Source organism: Chelmon rostratus, chromosome 15, assembly GCF_017976325.1.
Source record: "Chelmon rostratus isolate fCheRos1 chromosome 15, fCheRos1.pri, whole genome shotgun sequence".
In the NCBI taxonomy this organism is placed as follows: Eukaryota; Metazoa; Chordata; class Actinopteri; order Chaetodontiformes; family Chaetodontidae; genus Chelmon; species Chelmon rostratus.
Window position 1 is genome coordinate 25,566,538 of NC_055672.1, and position 21,528 is coordinate 25,588,065.

General features: G+C 44.8%; 1 protein-coding gene across 1 annotated transcript; it reads right to left on the reverse strand.

The window, feature by feature from the left end:
• Positions 1-39: 39 nt before the first annotated feature.
• Positions 40-21,393, reverse strand: ftcd (formimidoyltransferase cyclodeaminase). The gene is made up of 16 exons (XM_041954287.1): positions 21,354-21,393; positions 18,606-18,743; positions 12,537-12,576; positions 3,894-4,077; positions 3,693-3,821; positions 3,289-3,377; positions 2,936-3,115; positions 2,550-2,687; positions 2,284-2,415; positions 2,136-2,197; positions 1,770-1,896; positions 1,542-1,703; positions 1,353-1,396; positions 672-810; positions 388-483; positions 40-181 (listed from the first exon to the last, which is right to left on the reverse strand). Exons 3-16 carry the CDS (start codon positions 12,552-12,554, stop codon positions 98-100), a joined length of 1,584 nt encoding a protein of 527 aa, XP_041810221.1. The 5' UTR covers positions 12,555-12,576; positions 18,606-18,743; positions 21,354-21,393; the 3' UTR covers positions 40-97.
• Positions 21,394-21,528: the final 135 nt, after the last annotated feature.

Below are 21,528 nucleotides of genomic sequence, written 5' to 3' on the forward strand. Positions count from 1 at the left end.
TGTATTATATGAGTGATAATTATTAGAATTTAAAATCAGCCAGCTTGTCAGAAGCAGGTTGTAGAGAACTACATGTCCCAGGGTGCAGTGCTGCTTGTCAGGTTCTGTGCTCTGCAGCGAGGAGGATGGTGGCGGCGCTGTCCTTTGCCTCCTGCAGTAACGCCGATATTCTCGCCTGAGTCTGCAGCATGAAACAACAAACCAATCAGCTTCACAGCCAGGTGGGACATGACATCATGTAAAGAGCCATGTGAGGAGGAGGAGGAGGAGGAGCACCAGCCAGTCAACAAGGGATCACTTAGTGATCAGCTGATTAATTGAGTCCAACCCGGTGTGCTCCTCCTCCTCACAACGCCCTTCATGGAATCAGAGCCTGGGGACACTTACGGCCATCTTGAAGTCTTCATCTGTGATGTCTTTGAGGTTGATGGTGACGTTGTAAAACGCACCAAAGACGGCTGTTTCCAAAGCTTTAGCTGCCACCTGAGAGGAAAACACTGATGAGTCTGACATTCTCATTCATTCAGGTGCTGCCCCCACCCCCCCAGCAGTGAGCCAATCACAACACTTCTCTGACAGCGTCTGATCTCTGACTTCCTGTTCCGCCCTCATGCTGTGTGACGTTGATCAATAAATCAGTGAATCTGATCTTGATTTGGTGTTTGTGTCACCTGAGCGTCGGACTTGCAGGCGATGTTTCCGTGGACGACCATTTCTTTCAGAGGCAGCCAGAGGACACTGATCCTCTCGGCCAGAGCCAGCGGGACGCCCACCGCTCGCCGCAGACCCTCCTGCATTGCAGCCTGTCGCCTGCCAGACAAACATCAGGGTTAACGTGACGGGACAACAGAAAAGATCTGCAGCAGGAACCAGAATATAAAGAAATCAATAAAACAGTCAGCAAATGGAACTAACTAAAAATACTCCATTACATTTGTCTGACAGCTTTAGTTACTAGTTACTTTCCAGATTACTTTATCATGCCCCTCCCGTCAGTGAACACCATGTATTCATGCAGCAGGAATATTCATCCACAGACATCACATTAAATAGTGAAACACTGGAGGATCATTTTACTGCACTGCGACTACTTGTACTTTAATCCTCACATACTTTTACTTGAGGATCTGAATACTTCTTCCTCCACTGGTGAGAAGTTGACATTTTGAGTAACTACTGCAGCATGTGATTCCAACACTACAACAACCATGAGTAATCTGCAGGTTTGGAGCCTCCTGGTGGCCGTAAAGTGTATTTTAATGTCTGTGATTCGATGACACGGCAGTGAACAGACCTGGAGTGTGAAAGTCGGTCATAATGATTAGAAAGTATTTGCACATTTGAAACACCACCTTTTTATTTCATCTGCTGTATTCTTTGGCATTTTCAGCGCCGCCTGTAATAAAACGACACAAACAACAGACCTTCAGTTCTCGTTCACCTGCAGCAGCACAACATCTGTTTCAGAAAAGACCAAATGTTTGAATATGGAGGGTGGGGTCTCGCAGTGACATGAAGTAGCTTTGGAGCGTCCTCCTCACCATGTAGCTGTTGAAGGCGGACGAGTCGGCATCCGCCATCAGCAGCAGCTCATTCGTGGCCCGATGAAACGGAGGAATCAGCCTCCTCATCACGCCGTCCAGGTTCTCGAACTGCCTCTTTCCATACGTCATCTGACCCACCATGGCGCCCAACGCCGCCCCCTGCAGCACAAACACGTTAGCATTTAGAGATATTCCACTTTCAGAGAAACGTACGTTAATTCGTACCAGAGCGGCGACGACAGCAGAAACCGATCCTCCGCCGGGAGCCGCCGTCCGAGCTCCAACGCCCTGAACAAACTGCTGCAGGGACAGAGACGCCAGCCCGTGGTCCTCCTGTGACCTCACCATGTACCTGCACAGGTACAATAACTACTTTATACCTGCTGATGTGACTGCAGGACGAGACAAAATGGTTCAAGTATCAAAGTATGAAGTCAAAGTTCTGTCGACTGTCACAGTTTGGAGGTACAAGTATCTTCTCTACTTCTTTACTGTGTACATATACATACTAATATAATATAATATGATAAAGCCTGCTCCGTGTCACAGATCTGTTTTCATATTCGACGTTCAGACTGCGCAGAAACTCACTCAATGATTCTCTCCTTCGGGTTGAACGTGCCGAGAGAGTCGAGGCCGAGTTTGCTGATCACCTGCCGACACACAAACAAAGAGGCGTCACGCGTCTGCGGCTTTGAACCGCCGCCATGTTCTGACTTAACGAAGACGGGCCTCAGACCAGTCGGACTTTGTGCTCCTCTTCCATGATGAAGAGTTGGTCTCTGCGGATGAAGAAGTCAGCGGAGTCCAGGAGAGCCTTGAGGGGGATCAGACCGACGATCTGAGAGCCGACCACCGGCAGCTTCAGGTCCTGAACGCATCAACACACGATCAATAATCAATAACAGACTCAGTCACTGGAATCAAATCAAAATCATCATCATCAGATTTTAGTATTATTTTGTTATTTTGTTGCTAAGACTACTTGTGGTGGTGACCTCTGACCTCGGCGTCCCTGCGGATCTCCTCATACACGGTGTGGAGGGGGGTCAGCTCGTAGTCCAGGATGTTGGTGGACACCTGAGCCATGTTGGCCTCCTCCAGATACCAGCCCATCCCCTGCACCTTCTGGAGCAGCCCGGGCTGGTTCAGACACAACGAGAGGTCGCGTTGAGTCCACCTGAGGATGGATTACTAACTGGACTGCTCCCGTACTGGTTTCACTGGTTTCTCTCCAGTTTCTGAACAAATGGCTTTCAACTTTGAAAATGTACTCTTTACAAAACACGTGATTCCTTCCTGTAAATATGTACAATTTCTCCAATCATCATTTTACATGAAGAATTAACGTGACACCCCAACAGCTGATTCATTGGACTCCCAGCATGCACCTGGTCTTTCCCTCGGCCCTGCTCCCTGATGTCCAGAGCAATGCGATGAGCCTGCTCCTTGGTGCCGATCAGGTTCACATTGTAGGCGATGAGGAACTTGCGAGCGCCGGTTACCGTGGCGCCCCATGACGGCACAAACACAGCGGGGCCAAAGTCAGGGGACCAATCATCACGCTTCAACTGGACCAGGGAAAAAAAAAAAAAAATTTTATTTTCGCAGCTATTTGGAAAGTTTTCTAGGACTTTTATTCTGAAAGGCAAACAGGAAAACAAACACCAACAACACAAAGAAAAGTTCTGCTGCTGATGAATAACTGATCAACGAGCTGTCTGATTGGCTGTCGCCGTCTCACCTTCTCTGGTAAGGCTTCGTACTCTCCGGCCCGGACAGATGGAAGACTTCTTCTGGTTTCTTTTCGTGCTGCTTCTCCGTAAAGATACACTTCAGATGAAAGAAAGCGATTATTAGCCGTGCCACTAACGTGGCTCTATGTGATGTCACTTCCTGTTGGTGATGACATCAGGCTCCTTCGCTGCTGTTTTGTGTTTATTGCTTGTGTGATATGAAATAAATAAAGTAAATTTCAGAAAAGTTAAAACAGTCTTGGTTCTGTTAATAGAGGAAATGGTCAGTTTGCACATTCAGACAATTTTTTTCATAATTTTCATGCATAAAAGGTGAAAAATGACGTTTTATTTCTACGTTGAAGAAGCGCCACAGCTAATTGGACGACATCTACTCATGGATGCGTCTCACCGGGCACGTGCAGCATTTCTGCCAGTTTCCGTCCGAACACGTTGGCGCAGTTGACGCAGTCGTCCATGGAGACGTTCTGGACGGGGATGAACGGACAGACGTCCAGCGCTCCGGTCCGAGGATGCTCACCTGAACAGGTAACACACACACATCAGGTACTCTACAACACTTCCCTGCCTGATGCTGCAGGACGCCGCTGACCTGAGTGTTTGCTCATGTCGATGAGGCTGAAGGCCTGCCGGGCGGCATTCAGCGCTCCCTCCACCACGGCCTCGGGAGAGCCCACGAAGGTGTAGACGGTCCGGTTGGTGGAGGCTCCGGGGTCCACGTCCAGCAGGCTGCAGCCCGACGAGCCCGAGATGGCGGCCGAGATGGCATCGATCACCTGAAATGTGACGATTAATCCTGTTTGACCAGCAGAACTGGAGCCGATCTGGTTTCACTCTGGCTTCACATTCATGATCGACTTCATTCAAGTGCAGCACAACAAACATCACAGAGACCAACAGCTCGGTCCGGCTCTCTCTGACTCGTCCGTCACACGAGTCTGAGACGAGTCCGAGTCTGAGCCGGAGAAGTCGTCTGATCTGTCAAGTCCCAGTTAACAGTCTAGAGACTCGAGTCAGAGACCATGACCAGCTTTTCTTGTATATCCTGTAAACATATGAACATTCAGTGAGAACTGATCCAGAGTCAGTTACTGGATCAGGACTCACTGACAGGAAACCTCGTAACGTTCTGTGGTTCAATGTTCAGTTTGACAAAATCAACTAAAGGTTCACTTACGAGTTTTTTTTTTTATCTCTATCACACACACACACACACATACACACAGGTAAAAACTGCTTTGTAATGAAGCTAGAAGGAGATTTTCAGAGTTTATTACAGGACTGAACTCCAGCTGCACATTAATAAACTCTCTGACAGACAGCCAACACATGCAGCTCTGTAACTGGTCAAACTGGGAACAACATGCACTCAGACTGGAAACCAACATTAAATATTAAATATCTGACCTCTTTGTCTCGACCCTCTGAGAAGTTGGGGACACACTCCACCAGCTGAGCCATGGCGTCTGTAGACTGAGTGAACTGAGTTCAGCCTCAGACTCACGGGTCCAGGTCCAGGTCCAGCTTCACCCCCAAAACCCCCTACAACTCCCCACAGGCTCCTCTGGGAGGCCACGGGTTGAATCATTAACAGCTCAGTATGTAGGTCAGCTGACAATCATTACCCCAAACCCTGGCTGCTCATTACAGCAACATTTCAACCAGCTTCAGGAGGAGAAAGCACCAGTGTGAAGTGCTGCTAGTGCCCCCTACAGCCGCAGTATAAACCTCCACAGTGAGATCAACCTGATTTCAAATATTAATGACAGAAATGATGTTATTTCACCTCAGTTCCTGTTCCTTTGCATCTGTTCGACCGCAGAGCGCCACAAGCTTCCAACCATTGAATACACTCCATTTAGCCTTTTACTTTCAGCTAAGCTAAGCTAACACCTTCAGGTCATTATCCGCTGCTGTTAGCTGCTCCAGCTCTTTGTTCCTGTTAGATCAGCTGACTATTTCACCTGTTTATCACCTTTAGCTATTTCAGCTGATGATTCATCCTTAATAAATTACCGTTAATCTGTTCTTTTAGCTCACCTGTTCAACGTTGACCTGCAAACTATTTGAACCACTAATGGGCCTGTTTGATTGGTGACTGCATGGTTTTTCATGTTGAACGGCTCTCTGTCTCCCTCCTGTTGTTTTTGGTTGATAATCTATTGATCCTCAGACAGCGAAAAGCTTTTTTGGGAGGTCAAAGATCAGGTGGATACCTCATGACAGCCCTGATTGGCTGAGAGGGAAAAACATCGGTCCACTTCACAGTTGGCTCAGAGGTCAGAAACATGTCAGCTGCTGGAGGTTCGTCTCCTGCTGCCTCGCCTGCAGATGAAAACACTCCTGCATTTGGATTTGTTGTCTTTTCAGCAGAGTTCAAACGTGTGTTTATCAGAACACTGATCACTGAATGATCACCGAGTGATCACTGAGTGATCACCAAATCTTTTCTCCACTTAAATCAAGACGTACGCTTTGAAAACACTTCAGATGAACAGTGAAAGTTACCTTTCTGAGGCCCGAACGAGCGTCTGAAGCTGAGAGAGTCTCGCTGCTGCCCCCGGTGGTCGATGAGGGGAAAACACTCCCTGCCGACAACAGCACATGTCGCTCATATTTTAGCCACGTTAGCAGCGTAGCTCTGTCTCAACAGCTGCTGGATGATTGTGATAAATGCGGTTCAGACGTTCATGTTCCCCTCAGGATGAACTGGGAAAATGGCACTGGTCCGCTGACTTTTCCTCCAGCGCCACCATCATGTGTCCAGCACACATTCAGCCTCAGCCAGACTTTGTGTTTGCTGCTAATTAGCTAATGCTAGTGTTTGTAAGAACATTAGCATTTAGCTCAAAGTGCTGAGTCAGGCTGACCTCCTCTGATGGGAAACTCATAAATCTTCTGTCAATCACAACACAAACATCATTTAGCACCTCAGACGTTAACGAGCCTGTTTCCCTTTTGATGATTGATTAGATTTTTCTAATCAAAGAAACAAAATTAAAACTTGATTATCTTTTATTTGAATGTTATTATTCGATGTTGAGAGTTCGCTGATTTGTGGGGGGTTTTTTTTAGTCTGATTTCCCCTCCAATCAGATCCCTGCACACAGGTGAGTGTGGCTCAAAGAGGAAGATGCACACAAAAAGTGACATTTTCAGACAAAAATGAAGAAAAATAACCACCAATAACTTCCTGCTGAGAGTTGCTGAAGAACTTTGAGCTGCACTTTGTGTTTTATGATTTCCTTGTGTGCCTCTTTATGGTGCTGAATATGACCACACTACCTGTCCCTCCTCACTTCAAAGCCGGGACCAGAACAACATGAGCACACTTCAGAAACGAGGCTGTAACCACACGCCGCCGTCTCCGAGCTGCAGCCATGATCAACATGGACGTTTGGTTTCTGCTCGTTTTCGCTTGGGGTAAGAAACCGTCTTGCAGGTGTTTGTGAGTTCAATCACTAGCAGTAGTGTAGCACTTCATTTTAAATTCAAGAAAATATTTGAAACTACAGCCAAAACTGTCTGTTTTTGTATGTTCAAACATTTCAGAACCAGCAACAGGTTCCTGAGCCTTCCAGGACTTTCATGACTGTGCTCATTGTCTGGCTTTACTGTAAAAAATGAAATCAATGACACCAAAAATGTAGTTTGTGCTTCAAAGTAATCAGAAGTTAAAAATCTGAGAACTGGCTCGAACAAGTGAAATGAAAATGCTGCTTCACTGGTTAAACTTTTAAACCACACGAGAAGCTCAAATTAATCCCAATAAATCCAGTGATCCTCTGTCTTTTCATCTAGCGCCACCACCTGGTCCAAATTTTGATTTGTTTATGATCAGCTACCTGCAGAACGGATGACATTCCTCAGCTGTTCTCTGTGTCAGCTAATTAGCTGATGTTAGCATGCTAAAACTCTAAAATGGTGAACATGGTGAGTATTATTCTGTGCCCGCTGAGCAATTAGCATTTAGCATTTAGCATTTGGCTCTAAGCACAGCCTCACAGAGCTGCTAGCATAGCAGCAGGTTTATAGGCGGTGCACAGTGTGAGGACACAACAACTTCAAGCTAACAGGATTCATTCTGCGTGTCCTCACAGCTGTTCCTCTGGCCACCTGCACAACTGCAGTACCGTCCACCACCACCACCACCCCATCAGCATCAGACACCAAAACCAGCAGCACTGCCGCCGTGTCGCCGACACGACATACTACTACTACTCCTATAAATACTACTACTCCCACTGCTTCTCCTCCTACTCCTTCTACTAATACCAATACTACTCCTACAAATACTACTACTCCTCCTGCCACTCCGACTACTACTACTACTTCTACTAATACTATTACTACGCTTCCTCCTACCGCACCTACTACTACTACTAATACTATTACTACTCCTACTCCTACTACTAATACTATTACTATTCCTACTCCTACTACTACTAATACTACTACTCCTAGTACTACTACTCCTACTAATACTACTACTCCACCCACTACTACAATTACTAGCACTCCTCCTCTTCCTCCTCCTACTAATACTACCACTCCACCTATTAATCCTACAAATACTACTACTCCTTCTGCTCCTCCTCCCACTCCTTCTCCTTCTACTAATACTACTACTCCTCCTACTTCTCCTACAAATATTACTACTCCTACTGCTCCTCCTCCTACTTCTACTACTAGTCCTACAAATACTACTACTCCTACTACTACTTCGACTACTACTACTACATCTAATACTACTACTGCTTCTCCTCCTTCTGCTTCTCCTCCTACTCCTTCTACTAATACTAATACTGCTACTACTCCTACTACTATTACTCCTAGTACTACTACTCCTACTAATACTACTACTCCACCCACTACTACAAATACTAGCACGCCTCCTCTTCCTCCTCCAACTAATACTACCACTCCACCTACTACTCCTACAAATACTACTACTTCTCCTCCTATTTCTTCTACTAATACTACTAATCCTACAAATACTACTACTCCTTCTGCTCCTCCTCCTACTCCTTCTACTAATACTACTACTCCTCCTACTTCTCCTACAAATATTACTACTCCTACTGCTCCTCCTCCTACTTCTACTACTAGTCCTACAAATACTACTCCTCCTCCTACTACTTCGACTACTACTACTACTTCTAATACTACTACTCCTACTGCTTCTCCTCCTACTCCTTCTACTAATACTAATACTACTACTACTCCTACTTCTCCTACAAATATTACTACTCCTACTGCTCCTCCTACTTCTACTACTAGTCCTACAAATACTACTCCTCCTACTACTACTTCGACTACTACTACTGCTACATCTAATACTACTACTGCTTCTCCTCCTTCTGCTTCTCCTCCTACTCCTTCTGCTAATTCTAATACTGCTACTACACCTACTACTATTACTCCTAGTACTACTACTCCTACTAATACTACTACTCCACCCACTACTACAAATACTAGCACTCCTCCTCTTCCTCCTCCAACTAATACTACCACTCCACCTACTACTCCTACAAATACTACTACTTCTCCTCCTATTTCTTCTACTAATACTACTAATCCTACAAATACTACTACTCTTTCTGCTCCTCCTCCTACTCCTTCTACTAATACTACTACTCCTCCTACTTCTCCTACAAATATTACTACTCCTACTGCTCCTCCTCCTACTTCTACTACTAGTCCTACAAATACTACTCCTCCTCCTACTACTTCGACTACTACTACTACTTCTAATACTACTACTCCTACTGCTTCTCCTCCTACTCCTTCTACTAATACTAATACTACTACTACTCCTCCTACTAATACTACTACTCCACCCACTACTACAAATACTACTACTCCTCCTCTTCCTCCTCCTACTAATACTCCTCCTCCTACTAATACTACCACTCCACCTACGACTCCTACAAATACTCCTACTGCTCCTCCTACTTCTTCTACTAATACTAATCCTACAAATACTACTACTCCTTCTGCTCCTCCTCCCACTCCTTCTCCTTCTACTAATACTACTACTCCTCCTACTTCTCCTACAAATATTACTACTCCTACTGCTCCTCCTACTTCTACTACTAGTCCTACAAATACTACTCCTCCTACTACTACTTCGACTACTACTACTGCTACATCTAATACTACTACTGCTTCTCCTCCTTCTGCTTCTCCTCCTACTCCTTCTGCTAATTCTAATACTGCTACTACACCTACTACTATTACTCCTAGTACTACTACTCCTACTAATACTACTACTCCACCCACTACTACAAATACTAGCACTCCTCCTCTTCCTCCTCCAACTAATACTACCACTCCACCTACTACTCCTACAAATACTACTACTTCTCCTCCTATTTCTTCTACTAATACTACTAATCCTACAAATACTACTACTCTTTCTGCTCCTCCTCCTACTCCTTCTACTAATACTACTACTCCTCCTACTTCTCCTACAAATATTACTACTCCTACTGCTCCTCCTCCTACTTCTACTACTAGTCCTACAAATACTACTCCTCCTCCTACTACTTCGACTACTACTACTACTTCTAATACTACTACTCCTACTGCTTCTCCTCCTACTCCTTCTACTAATACTAATACTACTACTACTCCTCCTACTAATACTACTACTCCACCCACTACTACAAATACTACCACTCCTCCTCTTCCTCCTCCTACTAATACTCCTCCTCCTACTAATAGTACTACTCCACCTACGACTCCTTCAAATACTCCTACTGCTCCTCCTCCTACTACTAGTCCTACAAATACTACTCCTCCTCCTACTACTTCGACTACTACTACTACTTCTAACACTACTACTACCACTCTTCCTCCTACCCCACCTACTCCTAGTACTACTACTCCTCCTCCTAGTACTACTACTCCTACAAATACTACCACTCCTTCTCTTCCTCCAACGACTACTCTGACTACTACTCCGACAAATACACATACTCCTCCTTCTTCTACTACTACTCTGACTACTCCTGCTCCTACTGCTCCTACAACTACGACTCCAATTGTTCCTCCTCCTCCTCTGGTCTGTGCCAATGGTGGGACAGTCCTGATGGGAGTCTGTATCTGTCCTGACGATTGGACGGGAGTCACCTGCTCAGAAGGTGAGTGGCCTTTCGTGACATCAGATGATGAGATCACTGCCAGATGATCGTCCTTCAGTTTAAGATCACTTTTCAGACAGAAGGTGAAGCTAGATTTGGTCTCACGTTATTTCCATGAATTTCCATGTTACATGTGTACAGATGCTAGCTGCGAGCTAGCTCGCAGCCAACCATGTGACCCTGTGGCCGATGCCAGAACTGAGCAGTTCTCCTCTCCCCTCTGTTCATACCTGCATGATAAGCCTCAACCTTTCCCTGAAGTCCACTTGACGCTTGTTGTGTCACTCGGTCTAACATTAACACAGCTAATCTTTTACCAAACTTGTCCTCAAAGAAAACTTCTGTCGAGCACAAGAGTTGGATGGATTCAGCTTCCCACGCACACTCTCCGGCTGGTTTGCATATTCTGACGAACTCTGTCCACAAGGAACGAGTGGTGGTAAGTTTCTACCAACCATCAGTTTATGTACGTGTTGTACATCCATCAATCGCCACCTCCATCCACCTGACAGTCTACCATCCATCTATCAGGTACACCAGAACATATAAAACATAACTAACTTCCACCATTTTATCCAGCTGGTAAACCGCTGGCTTTGACCAGATGTTTAACCGAGGAGGGACCACGGTTCGAGCATCCACAACGCTTCCAGTGTAACCAGACGCTCAGCGACATCCAGCAAAATGTGAGAATTGCTTATTTTGTCCCATCCCATCCCGCATTTAGGCCCGTAAAGGATGACAGATTCAGAAAATGAATTGAAGCAAACGTGTTTCCTCTCTCAGCTCACCAGCCTCGCTGATTTAGAGTTGCTGGCGACCAGCACTCAAATTCTGACCTCCAAACCCGAAGAGCTCACGGCCGAAAACATCACAGCGGCGGCTCAGGTCGCCAACGCGCTGCTGCTGTCTCCGAACGTCACAGAGGTACGAGGAAGGAGAAAGTCCTGCACTTCGCTCTGTGAAATCTAATGCATGTCCAACTCTGAAGATGCGTTTTGCTAATGTTTGTACCGCAGAGCGTCAGGGTGGCGGCAGTAGCTACAGTCAGCCAGCTGCTGAACGCCAGCGCTCAGGACGACAGCGCGGAGAACAACGCCACTCTGGGGTGAGCAAAGTCTTATCGTGGTTAAAGGATAATTTTTCGTTTTTTACAACCTGGACTTTATTTGTAGCATTAAATACGACCATTTAGACACCCAGACAACTTTGGTGGCATTTGGAGTCGTTTTGAAAAACTTAGCCCCAGAAGTAATGCGAGTAATCGGGGCACCCGTGCGTAGCCTCTATAAACGCATAATCTGCGGCGAAACTCGTTCATATTCCAATATTTAGTTCTGATATGCTGGTGCTATTCCCCTCTGAGCCCGTGGTGGCATGTTATCAACATCCAGCATCTCTAGACAACTACCTCTGACACGGATGACGTCATTTTCGAGCGCCGCGCGCTGCGAGCAACCAGCCACAACACGGCTAACTCTGCGGCGATCGGCTAGTTTAGCTGTAGTTTGCAACTGTTATTTTTCACAAAATGGATAAATATTTTTCCGACTCTGAGGTGGTGGACAATGACTTTGTTTACGATGGACGTCCTTACCGTTTTGAGCCAGAGTACACGGACGAGGAGCTCGTTGAAAGGAGGACACGGAGGCAGAGAGAGGAACAGCTGGCCAAACAACAACAAACGACTGCGCTTCCACGAGTAGACGGTAACTGGTGGTGTTCTTGTGGACAATGTTCATCGATGACAACAGAGGAGGAATGCCTCTGTTGCTCAAATAAAACAAATAAAGTCCAGGTTATAAAAAACGAAAGTTATCCTTTAAAACTACACAGCCCACATGTTGGGGAGAGATTCTTCCATTTTGGATTTTAGCTGAAATGTGTTGGATTTAAGGATTAAATCTATCTATCTATACTTCACTATAATCAAACACAAAGTCGGATAAATCAGAGCTTTGAGAAATAACTCGCTGTTTCTCAGCTGTAACTATGACCTGGATGTTGACGTGAACATTATTTTCAGCTCCCACATCCATGCAACATTACACCAGCTTCATCTCTAAATGAATAAAAGCCTGAATACTCACAGGAAGCAGGTTTGGCATGAGGTGAAAGGTCAACAGGAGCCTGAAAGAGACAAGAAATATTACAGATTATTATTCGAGTTAAAGACTCTCAGCAAGCAGTTTCTGATTCTCCACCGTTTTCAGGTCTTTAACTCTTTGCAGTCTGTGTTCAGTGTCCTGTTCATCTTAACATGCATTAGTTTGGCTGTTTGTTCCTGAAGTCACAGCAGGAAGTCAAACCCAGGCTTTACTTCCAGACAGGACATCACGTGTTTCATGCTGCATATCTGACGGCGTTCACGTGTTTAATGGACTTTATTGTGTGTGCAGCCTCACGGTGACCCTGGACCAGCTCTCTGTGAACCTCAGCCTCACTCTCAACGCAGCTCAGTCTCAGGTGGTTCAACCAAACCTGGTGGTCCAGTCGGCACAGATCCCTGCTTCCGACACTCAGGGAGTCCGGTTCACCTCTCTCTCAGGTCAATGTACTGATATCTGCCTGGACTGATCCGGTTAAAAGCCAATCAGGTCGCAGGATCAGTTCAAAGCTTTCGTTAACTGAGGGTCAGTGGTCCTGAGGTGGTTTAATCCATCCAGAACTGAAGCGAGGGTTTTAGAATGCAGGAGGTCTGTGCTTCCTGTCCAGGCTTCCTTCAGTCTTTACAGCTGAGCTGGTAAACGCATAAAAACGAGTTCAATAATGAGCTGAGACAGTTGAAATGGAATCACATGGTCAAAGTGATGGCTGGGTCATTCGACTTGTTCATTAGTCCAAAGTCCACATCAGGGTGCAAGTGTGGTGTTAAAACCTGGAAAGAAGTCTGGACTGTAAAACATCAATAAACCAGAATCAGTCATTTCCAATCAAACTGTGTTTCCTGACAGCAGTTTCCTAAAGTGTTCCTGAGTCCAGGTATTAATCTCTTCATCCAATCACGTGTTGACAAAGTGTTGAACCTCGCTCCATCCTCGCTGTGAACCACTGAGCCTTTCAATCATGATACTATCACCTGTTACCAATCAACCTGTTTACCTGTGGAATGATCCAAACAGGTGTTTTTGGAGTGTTCCACATCTTTCCCAGTCTTTCGTTGCTCCTGTCACAACGTGTTTGAAACGTGTTGCTGCATCAGATTAAGAATGAGCAGATATTTACAAAAACCAATGAAGCTGATGAGCTCAAACAGTAAACATGTTGACTTTGTGCTGTTTTCAGGCGAGTTTCTGTCAGAGACGATCATCAGTGATCACATTATTTGATTGATGCTTCACAGAGTCACAGCTGTTCTGGAATCAGGGCTGTGCTTTGTTTGTGGACACATTGTGGGTCCACTAAAACGTTTTTATGGTTTTATTGTTTTAACAGTCGCTCTGTTGGCCTCCTCGGGTTTACTGTCACTGTATGCGTGTCCGTTTGGTACCGTGTGCAGATGGGATAAGACAGATGGAAACTTTCCCATGATTATTGTTTAGCGTTCATGTCGCTGTACAACTTTTGTTGTGTGAGCGTTAAAACAGCCGCACTCTACCACCACCCGACACACACTCTCTGCAACAATCCCTCAAACATGCCTTTCTTTGGACAAAGCCATCTGTATGTATGTTCTACATATTCTACATTCGGTACGTGTGTTCAGCAGCGACCTCTGGTGGCCGGAGTAATTATGACGCGGGCAAAGGAGGAAGTCAGGTGATGTCATTTAATGTGGCAAGAAAATCCACACATGGACGCCGCTGCTCGTGACCTGCGTGGAACCAAAAGTCAACAATGATTTATTGATGTCTTCCATCACCTGACTGCCTCAAAGCTGCAGTTCCAGTTTAATTCCATTGGATAATGTGAGGCGTCCATGTTTGTTTTCTTTTTCAGGGACTTCATTTTTATTAACTGACCAGTTGGATATATATTTCAAGGATCTGAGTTTCCAATTCGTAATTATGACTTGAACAGCAGTTTCTAGTGAAAATCGGTAACTCCAATATAACTGACTGCAGTATTACACTTAATGATCAAACTTATTTTTCATAAGTCACTTGTTATTTGTCCACAGACTGAAAATCTGTCCTCTCAGGATGCAGGCTGAGCTTCATGTTCATGTTCATGTTGCTTACGCAGCAGCCTGAAAGAGACACTATCAATCTAATAATAATACACATTTAAATTCAGGAAACCTCATGGTAGAATAAGCACATGTGTGTGAATGCAGTCAGATGGTGAAGTAAAAAAAAACAAAAAACACTCTGTCTTTAAAGCTAACATTTGTAGCTTTTAGCATCGAACATTTTGGAGCGTTGTGTGTCAAATTTGTCTTTTAATTCACATTTAAAGACAACGTTGCTCACAAATCTGTTTCTGTGTGTGTTCAGGAGGGTCGAGCAGTTTCATTGCCAACCGGATTCAGCTGAACACCAACGCGTCAAGCGTGGCTTTGGAAAACGGGCTTGTGGCCGACGCCCTGATATATGTACGATTCCCACCAGGTGAGTTTTCTGCACCTCAGTTAATTTACAAAGTGCTATTAGGAAAATTAAACAGCGCTACCACACTAGTTGAACTGTGTTTTATTTTTAGCAAAACTGACTATTAAAACTAAAGTTTCCCGCCTGCTTCCTTCTCATGTGTCTGCAGAAGCCGTCCGTGGTCGTCAGAAGCCGTCGAACGTCTCGGTGGGTTTCGTCCTCTACCAGAACGACCGTTTCTTCAGGTCCAGACGCTACAGCAGACAACGGGCTGCCATCAGGGTCCTGTCGGCCAGCGTCGGAGGTCAGGAGGGGACCATGGTGCCGCAGGACGTGGGGATGCTGTTCAGACCGACTGTAAGAGATCCAGCTTCTGTTAACGACTTTCAAAGAGAGCAAAATGTAAAAATCAGCGTGGCCTCTGTTGGTTTTTCTGGCCTCAACCCGAACACACACACACGATCGACTGCAGGGGCTTTCAAAGTTGAAAAGTTTGAAATTAGGAACTCATGTTAGCATCCCTGGGTCACTGTCATACTGAAGAAACCTTAAAAACATGAAGATTCTCAGGCAGCTCCTGCAGCTTGAAGGAGCTTTCAGGAGAAACGTTCCTTGGTTAGTCGGTCGCATTGTAGTTTCGAGAACACCTGAATGCACCTTTGTGGAGGTGGTGGAGCCAGAGTGAACTGGGCTTCAGTCTCATTATCTGACAGCAGCTGATGTTTGAGCTCAGCGTTCTGCTTCCAGGAGGACAAACTGTACATTCACGAGTGAAGTTGTGAAGTCGGAGGCTTCGAGCTGCTCTTTGTTGTTTCAGATGGTGGCGGGAACATCGCTGTACGACTTCGCCTGCGTTTTCTGGAACTACAGTCTGGGGGACTGGAGCACCTTCGGCTGCTCGAAAGGAAACGCTTCAGACGAACTCCTGACATGTTTCTGCAACCACACCACCAACTTCGCTGCTCTCTGGGTGAATATCACGACTCAAACAAAGAACACATTTACACCAGGTAGTAAATCTGGATCCATGTCTGCCGGCTGTCAGTGGACTTTTGAGTGGAATCAAACTATTCAAAGAACAGATTCAACGTAAGATGATTAAAAGTTGACTCTGTATAACTACAGGGGGAGATGGAAACTTCCTGGTACACAGAAGGCTTGAAGTGAAGCTGTTTGTCCAAATCAAGACTCAAACACTCAATGAGAAAAATGCATCATGATGGAAGTTTTGTGAAAACTTGATTGTGTTTCTGTTTCAGTCATTCAGAGAGGAATACCAATATGCAGAAGCTCTGGACTGGATTTCCATCGTTGGACTCTCGTTTTCTATTCTGGGTTTGGTTGTAACCATCATTCACCACATCACAGAGAAGTGAGCTCGCGTCGATGAAGTTAGCATTTAACTTAGCATTTCCTTTAGCATTTCACTTCCATCCTCTCTAGTAGTGATAGAAAATAACTCAGTCAAAGATGCTGCATGAGGTAAACAGCCAACTTTTTTCTCATAAAACATTCAACTTTATTCTCAAAACACTCCGACTTTATTCTTGAAAGACTTTTTCTCTAATTATTGTTGCCTTTTTACTCAAAGTGTAATCCTCTCTCAGAATTCACAGCGGCTCCACGATGGCTCTGCTGTCCATCTGCGTCAGCCTGCTGGCCTTCATCATCACCTTCCTCTCTGGAGTCCAAAACTCCAGCAGACAGAGCGACGCCCCGGTGGAGGCCAACGCTCAAACCAACTCCATCCCGGACTCTGAGGAGCACGTGGAGCCGGACCGAGGCCCGTGCTCGGCGGTGGCGGCTCTGCTTCACTTCTTTCTGTTGGCCACCTTCACGTGGAACAGCCTGTACGGCACTCAGCTGGTGCTGCTGGTCCGGACCGTACGCAGCAGTCTTCCTCCACACTGGAGAAAACTCAGTCTGGCTGTGGGATGGGGTACGAGCTTCACGTTCCACAGTTTGGGACATGAGTTGATTGTTTATTGGAGAGAGTTCAGGTGTGATTCTGCTTCAGCTGCTCCGATATTATTTTTTCACTCTTCAGTTTTTGAACTTATCAAGCAAACAAGATTCAGAAGTTCTGCTTTTAGACCAGTAAAAGACCAGTAAAAGACCAGTTTAGACCAGTAAAAGACCAGTTTAGACCATTACAAGTTCGAGATCCTGTGAGCGACCACAACCGTTTCCAGACGTTTAGAGTCTTTATGCTAAGCTAAGCTAACGTCAGTATCAAGTCAACACCAACACTGAGCTAGAAAAGCATCTGATGTTCAAATGTAGAAATTCAAGCCGGATTAAATGTTGTTTGACTTCCTGTCTCCTGTCAGGAGTGCCGGCTGTCATTGTGGCGATCACGCTGGGCGCCACCTACAGAGTGGACAATCCTCTGGGATACAGACAGGAGGAATTGTGGGTCCAGCACTATTTTACTGTTCAACTTTCTGTCTTTACATGAACAAAATTTGGCTTCTTTGGAAACTTTGGATCTAAATTTGAATTTGAAATAAAGTTCTGTGAGTTTGATCCAGTCTTCGAGTTCTACATGTAGTTTCCATCTTCATCTTCTTCATTCTTGCTCTTCCTGTGTTGTCTTTGGTTTTGCAGTTGCTGGCTCGCAGCTCTGGATAAGGCCAAACAGTTTGACTTTGGGAAGCCGATGTTTTGGGGTTTCCTCCTTCCAGTCGGTCTGATCCTGGTCTACAACAGCGGACTGCTGGTTCTGGTCTCTCTGACGACATGCAGGACGGACTCCAATCTGAAAAGGTAACGGCTGAAAAAGGCTGAGTCGTCATCTGTGATGAACTATTCGGGCCACCAGTTCAAATTTTAGTTGTAATATTATGAAAAGAAAAACATAAAATATGCTGAGAAAAAGTAATATTTCCAGAATTAACGTTTCCAGAAGTGACAATATTTCAGAAAGTCTGAGTATTTCAAGAAATACGTTGTAATATTCAGAGAAAGAAGTGGAAAGCAGTTAAACAGTATAAAGTATGTTAAAGAGCAAAATGAAGGAACTTCCTGAAATATTTCCTTTGTTTCTGGAAAAGTCTGTTGCTCCTCACCAACCTGCTGTTGTTGCAGCTCCAGTCGTTTGTCTCTGTGGAAGAAGTCCCTCATCAGTTTGTCTCTGGTGGTCTTACTGGGTCTGTCCTGGACTCTGGGGTACCTGGTGCTCGTCACGACAGGAGAAACCCACCTGGCCTTCAGCATCGTCTTCTGCCTCTGTACGACCACACAGGTACGTTGAAGTGACAAAAAATCAGCATCATAATGCCGATTTGAAACCTGTTCACTCTGAGCCTGAACACCTGGGTCTTCCTGTTCTTGTGTTTCAGGGCTTTCAGATCTTCATCCTCTTCACAGCCAGAACGGAGACCTTCAGAGCCACTGTGTCTCGCTCGGTTCAACAGGTTTTGCAGCTCAGCTACAGAACCTACAGTCTGTCAAGGTACTCTGGGATGACTACCAGCTCCGGGTTTTACAGAGACCTGCAGGTCCGGCAGCAGTCCGACTCCATCAGCCTGGGGCAACTCTGACCTTCAAAATGAGGAGACCATGATGGGCTGCTGGACAGCACATTTTTAACATCAGCAACCCCTCCTTCACATTTAGAGGAGCTCGTACCTTCCGACCACGCCTGCTGGACGTCGTTTTTCTGGGCGGACTCCAGAGCAGATCCAGGACCCACTGGAGGGACTACATTTCCCAGAATGCAGTGGATCCCTCAGGAGAAGCCACAGACCGGGGAAATGACTGCTGAGACTGCAAGAGAACAAAAAACTGATGAATGAAAAAGAAATCAGGTTACAATCACGTCACATGGAGGAACTCTGATATTTTTAATGTTGACTGTAAACTGAATCAAAGCAGTGAAAATCATTAAAAATCCTGAAGAAACATTGTGAGGTTCTGCTGCAGATGCTTGAAGCAGCATCGTGGATTTCTTCTACAGATGTAAAATTATAACCAGTTTTAACCCAAAAATCATTTGACATGATTAAAAATATTTTTAATGACTTCAGCTTCAAAGTGCAGCAGCAGTGTTTGACCAGCAGGTGGTGACAGAGCTGATGTTTTCACAAAGCTGACCAACAAACAACTTCAGTTTGATTTAATTGGAGGTTGTGATTTCGTCTTATGATGATCAACCAAAAATATTCACAGTTCTGCGTAAAGACTGTCGACATCTGTAGGCACCTTTCTTCAGTTTACGTTTGCATTTTCTTATTGAAGCTTAATATTTAAGCATTTTTTAAAGCACATATACTCCAAGTTTTACATCGTTCTGTTGTTATTTTCATGTCAATAATGGATCAAAAAGCTTCTGGTTTGATGTTAAAATGTCACGTTTGAGTTCAGAGGGCTGAACTTCACAGACTGTGCTGCTGCCTGACAGACAGTGATGACGTTTCACCTGATTTTATGTGTTTGACAGTAAATACTGATCATTGCTCAGGTGTGTGTTTTTGCTCGAACACTGCTATGCTGCGATAATAATGAATTATTCAGACGATAGGTGTTTGTAAAAGAAGCTGTTAAATAAAATGTGTTGTTAATGTGTTTGTTGTGATTGTCAATGTAACACATTGCATTCAAAGGTTTGAGGTAAAATCTGTTATTTAAATCAACCAAAGGCTAAAACAGGACGAAAAGCTGCTATCACGAAAAGCTAACAGACAAACTGAATTAAAGGACTTAACACCTGTCACAGGTTTGTTCCTGTCATTCAAGGAACAGAGTCCACTCTCATGTATGTGCAGTAAATAAGTAGTTGCAGCCACTTAGCTTAGCTCTTAGCTTTTCTTTTAATCATCTAAACCCATTATTAGTTGAGTTAGTGGTCTGTTACTGGTCTAAACTGATCTTGTACTGGTTGTATATCATCTAAAATCTTTGAATGGTCTAAACTGGTTATTAGTTGTCTTCAATGGTCTTTTAATGGTCAAACCTGGGCCAGTGTGACCAGTTGATGAGGGTTTATCGTCCTTTCATCAGCTGGTACTGATGAAGTTTACTGTATACGTGAAGCCCATCATGAGCCACTAAAGGACATCGAAGGTCCAGACAAAGACCTGGTCTCAGCATCCAGCAGTTTAGACAAACTGAGCTGACTGTCAGTCACCAACCACACCATGTCCTGGACTTCAGTTTAGCTCCATTTTCATGATAAGCTGATCTCAGTCTTTAGCTGATAACTAAGTGATCCCTTGATGTTGATTGGTTGGCCTGATGTGCTCCTCCTGGGTTGGAATGAAAACCTGCAGCCACGCGGCCCTTTATGGAACCGATTTGAGATGCCTGCCGTAGGTGATATAGGGAGCTGGTTTACCTGCATGGCGGAGGAGAGAGAGGAGTGTAGGTAGCCGCAATTTTTGTTGACTGCCTTTTGTTCAGTTTATTGTTTTGTTACATATTCGCCACCAGTGCACGTTTACCATCCATTAGGCGTGTGCAACCTGAAAGCCGCCGATGTAGCTGTGATGTTTTGATGTTTTGAAGTATTAAATGTTTGAAACTTTTCTGGACTCAGCGTCCAGCGTCAAATACATCCTGAGGATGCTTTTAAGCTGTGTTCACGCTCAGAGGAAACACCGTTGCACAGGTTCCTTGTTTTGAGTCAATAGCTCAACAATAAGCAACTCAACAATAACTTGACAAATGCATGTTCCTTACAAATGTGGCACCATTTAAAAGGGAAATAAACAGGCTTTCCAACATGTTCCCAGAATTTTTTGGGAACCAAATTTTGCTAGCTGGGTAACACCTTATGAAACTGACTGATATCTGACATTGTGTGGCAGTCAATAACAAGCCTCCAAAATGAACAATGGAGGATGGGGCTCTGGAATCAGTATACAGAGGTGTGGAGAGTCTTCAGTCCACAAGAGCATGTTGAGCATACTCCAGCCATATACCACATTTCAACCTATTCTTGCTCTTTTCTTCTGTGTCAATCACCTGTCCATCATGTACCAAATGTGCTGTTTTCTCAATAATTCTGATCTTGTTCGTATTGTTAGCATCATTAGCAATGTTAATGATCTGTCCCAGCAATTGCCACAAATTAGCAAAACAATAATGTTAGCTATGATTTACAAGTCAAAACACCTCCTATGAAAAAGGTCTAGTCAATTTAAGCTTCAATCCTAATTTTCCTAGTCATGTGTGCTGCTCAGAGGGCCTAGTTTGGGAACCAAAGATTATCAATATAACGGTCAAAATATGTTCTTTGCATTAATATTCTTACTATGCAAAATTATTCTGATACTGACTGCCTCTGCTTCATATGAAATGTAAAAGAAAAACAGAGTTCATAATTGAGAGCATATATAGGCCACAAACCACGCTTTCTTTGCTCCAGAATGAACTCACCTGTTTGAGTTTACAGCGTGGAAGGCTTCCACCCGGCCACTTCACAGAGCTGTGTGGTGTTGTCAGGGAAGAGAACATGTGAAGCCCAGTCTGTCAGGATATTCTATTAATAGTTGGCTATATTTAGACTTTGTCTCACAGATATGACAACTCCTCAGTGCCTCCTGATTCTGTT

Bases quoted from the DNA above. Each gene is read 5' to 3' on its own strand.
- ftcd (XM_041954287.1), bottom strand. The intron at 1,704-1,769 runs GTACGAATTAAC...TTTGTGCTGCAG, and splicing joins CTGCTGTCGTCGCCGCTCTG to GGGGCGGCGTTGGGCGCCAT. The intron at 182-387 runs GTAAGTGTCCCC...TTCATGCTGCAG, and splicing joins ATGAAGACTTCAAGATGGCC to ACTCAGGCGAGAATATCGGC.